This window comes from Eimeria acervulina, genomic scaffold (assembly GCF_000499425.1).
Source record: "Eimeria acervulina Houghton genomic scaffold, Eah_scaff941, whole genome shotgun sequence".
In the NCBI taxonomy this organism is placed as follows: domain Eukaryota; phylum Apicomplexa; class Conoidasida; order Eucoccidiorida; family Eimeriidae; genus Eimeria; species Eimeria acervulina.
Genome location: NW_013549509.1, coordinates 1 through 4519, shown reverse-complemented (window position 1 = coordinate 4519; position 4519 = coordinate 1). Strand labels below are relative to the sequence as shown.

The 4519-nt window shown below is 29.9% G+C and overlaps 1 protein-coding gene across 1 annotated transcript; it reads right to left on the bottom strand.

The window, feature by feature from the left end:
- Positions 1-866: 866 nt before the first annotated feature.
- On the bottom strand, positions 867-4208 carry EAH_00052550 (phosphoglucan, water dikinase protein, putative; the record flags this gene model as incomplete). The annotated part of the gene is made up of 6 exons (XM_013394072.1): positions 867-935; positions 1325-1488; positions 1769-1849; positions 2177-2383; positions 3461-3611; positions 4103-4208. Coding segments are annotated over 6 exons (778 nt in total), but the record flags the coding sequence as incomplete, so codon positions are not given.
- Positions 4209-4519: the final 311 nt, after the last annotated feature.

Here is a 4519-nt window from a genome sequence, read left to right as displayed (position 1 = left end):
CTGTTGCTGCTGCTGCTGTTGCTGCTGCTGCAGTGATTGCATTTTTTCTGGTTTTGTTTGCCTCGCTGTCTTCAGTACTTGTCTCTGTTGATCTTCTTTTAGTTTTTTTGTGCATTTGTCTGCGCTGCCCGCTGCTTTGCTGTTTCTGCATCTCGCTGGATATACCCCACATAGACAACACATATACACACATACATATAATATACATATATATAATATAATATATATATATATACATATATATAATATATAATATATATATATACATTATACATATATATATATATATATACATTATACATATATACATATATATATATATATATATGCATGTGCATGCACACATATCATACATCTATATGCATATATATATATATATATTATACATATATATGTACACAAATAGATATATAGAGATATAGACAGAGAGATTAAAGATATATATAGAGGTATCTAATCCATATATATTATATACCTATTAAAAATCTTTTTCTATGAAGTGCATATTAATAATATATATATATGTATATATATAATTTATATATATTATATATATTATATATATAAATATATCATATAAGGTTTTATATTGTATTTGACAGCTAATATATAACTATGATATACTCAATAAGAGAAAATATGCATAGAATAAATAGGGTGTATATACACATCATGTGTACATCGATATAGTATATATATATATATATATACATATATATAAATATATAAACATATATATTATTATGTTTACAGACACAGTAATTTATATGTAAAAATGCTCTCGTGTTGTCTTTTTTCTTGTTTTATTTTATTTTATTTTATTTTATTTTATTTTATTTTATTTTATTTTATTTTATTTTAAAATTTTATTCTTCTGCTTGGGGTCTCGCTTGCACAATATAAATATCATTCTTTGATATTACACCCTCCACGTCCTGTGCATACAAATAAAACAAATAAAACAAATAAAAAATAAATAAAACAAATAAAATAAACAAAATAAATTAAAACAAATAAAACAAATAAAACAAATAAAAAGAAAGCAAGCAAAATAGAAAAAATAAATAAAACAAATAAAATAATTAAAGCAAACAACGCAAGCAAACAAAATAAATACGTGTGCAGCAGCAGCAACAGCAGCAGCAGCAACAGCAGCAACAGCAACAGCAGCATCAACCCTGTCTATCTATTCTTTGTTTGCTTTACTGCTCTTCTATGTGTATGCCTACACTGCATAATATTTGTGCATGTTGTTAATACGAGTTTATTTTTGTTTGATTTATCTTTTTGTATATTTCAGGTGTATGTACACCCCACTGCTCACCTGAGGGCCGTCTAGAAAGACAGAAACAGCAGCAATTTGTTTAGCTATCTTTTCTCGCAAAGAATGAGAAGAAGCAAAAGAATCTGCTGTCTGATCATACACCTTAAATCTTAACAACTTCTCTGGCTCCACAGTCGAAGAACCTGCACTTCCGTTGTCTCGCACTGTACATACACCCAAAACCCTAAACCCTAAACCCTAAACCCTAAACCCTAAACCCTAAACTTCGAGAGCAATTACAACTATGCATACACCTAAAATGATGTACCTACACACAAATATGGAATGCATGCATCATAAAGGCTGTACATACACCCCAACGGCGGTGTACATACACCTCAGCGCTGTATATTATATATATATATATATATATATATATATATTATGTGCATACGCATCCACATATGTGTACACGCAACCCTAAACCCTAAACCCTAGACGTACGCGTAAGGAAGCTTTTGCTGCGAGGGATGACTGGTAGGATGATATTTGAATAACTGCATGCAGACAGCAGCTTGTAAGCCCCTAAAAAGTAGAAACAAAGAAAAAGCAAAAAGACACACAAAACAATTTGCTTGTGCTTCTTCTTCTTGGTTTTGTTTATTCATTTGCTTTTTTTTTGTTGTCTGTCTTTGTTTATTTTAATTGTGTTTTATTTTTGTCTTTGTTTGATTTTATTTATTTTATTTCTGCTACGTTTTCTTCTTATTTGCTGTTTATTTTCATGTTTGCTTTTTGCTCTTGTCCTCCTTGTTTATTATTTTTGTTTGATAACCTAAAACCCTAAACCCTTAAACCCTAAAACCCTAAACCCTAAACCCTAAACCCTAAACCCTACGCTTGGTTGATTACCTGTTTCTTTATCAATAAGCATTCTGTAAGCAGACCCCCTCATAGTTGAGCTTGCAAGGGCTTCTCCTAGCCCGGGTACAAGCTCAGCATACACCTCAGGCGTTTGATTATTATGATTAAGATTATGATTATTATTATTATTTGGGGTGTATGCATCTGTATCTTTATCTTTGCATGCATATAAAAACCTCTGATGCTTTAAACCTCCTGTATGTAAAATAAAACTTATATCGGGTACAACTAACTCTTGAAATAGTATTGCCATGCATGCGGAGCTCTGCAGGATGAAACAAAACAAAAAAAATAAAGAACAACATTTAAAATATAAAAATATTAACAAACATTTTATCTTTATACACTGTCTTTATAGAAGAAACAGCTCGAGAAAAAAAAAACAAAGAAACCCTTAGAAAGATATTTATATATAATTGTACTATATCTATGAACAACAAAACTAAAACAAAGTCATCTAATTAATATAATTGATATAATTAACACAATTAAAATAATTAGTTTAATTGATCTAATTAAAATAATTAATCTAATTAATATAAGTAATATAATTAATAATAATTAATACAATGAATATAATTACTATAATTAATATAATTAATTAACTAATGTAATTAACCTACTTATTAATTAGATCAATATAATTAATCTAATTAATTTAATTAAAAAGATTTACCTGACGAATTCCAGCTGCTTTTCTAGAGGAGACAGCTCGAGAAGAAAACAACGAAGCCCATACAGTGCATGCAGCAGCTTTTATTGCATTGCTGTCTCCTGCTGCTACATTAACAACTGATTCATATAAACCAGCAGCGGATAAACCTGTAGCAAATAAAATAAATATAATAAACAAACAAAAATAATTAAAAAGAATTACAAATTATATAAATATAATAAAATAAACAAAAAAAAGAGTTAAAAGGATTAAACATATAAATTATAATCAACAGACAAATAAGCATTAACTAATTAACTAATGAGTTGCAAACATAATAAATAAATAAATAAATGATAAATAAATAAATAAATAAGCACATAACTTAATAAATAAGCAAGCAAACAAGCAAACAAACAAACAAACAAACAAACAAACAAACAAACAAACAAATAAATAAACAAACAAACAAACAAACAAATAAATAAATAAATAAATAAATAAACAAAAAAACAAACAAATAAATAAATAAACAGAACAAAATAAACAAATATAAACAAACAAACAAACAAACAAGCAAATAAATAAATAAACAAATAAATAAATAAACATAATACCTTTAAGGTCTTCAACATTAGCAGAAGATCGGAGACAAATTCTGCTTCTATTTCCGAAGACTATTGATGTCTCCTCTTCAACACCTGGAGGAAGAGAAAGACTCATTATTAGCTGCTGCATGCATGCGCAGACTCTCTTCATCTCTTCTCCCTGACCACAAAACAATAATAAATATATTTATTTATTTATTTATTTATTTATTTATTTATTTTTATTACAATGTTCACCGTCAAGATAATGCTTATCCGCGACCTCTTGTTGCTGCTGCTGCTGCTCCTCCTCCTGCTGTTTATCATGGTGATAAGGCTGCTGCTGTTGCTGCTGCTGCTGTTGCTACTGCTGCTGCTGCTGAGCTCGATAGCATGCAATCAACACGGTATTGATACATACAGAAGAGGCAGCAAAAACAGCAGCAGAAACAACAACAGCAGCAACAGCAACAGAAAAAGAGGAAGCAGCAATACACACAACAGCCGTAGCAGCAGCAGGTGCAGCAGGAAAAGCAGCAGAAACAGCACCAGGAGCAGCAGCAGCAGCAGAAGCAGCAAGAGCAGCAGCAGGAGAAGCAGCAGGAGAAGCAGCAAGAGCAGCAGCAGCAGCAAGAGGAGCAGCAAGAGCAGCAGCATGAGTGTGTAACTGACTTCATGTTGAAGCTGTTCGAGTTGCTGCAGCAAACTTTTATATTCTTCTTCGCGGCCTTCTTCGTGAAGCGCCCACTCCATCGACCCAAAGGGAAGACACATACACCTGCGCAGTGTATACACAACCCTACAACTACTCACAACTTCTTTCTAGCTAGCTAGCCCTATATATATATATATTTATATATATATTTATATTTATATAAAAGATACATATATATACATATATATATACACATATATATATATATACGTGCATATATATATATATATAATACACTGTAGTATAACATAATATATTATGATATTCGTTTATTTTATGTTGACAAATAAATATATATTGTATTTTAGTATGTTACATTTATAGTATAGTATCTTCATAACATACATATTAACTAACATCTATATATATATAAC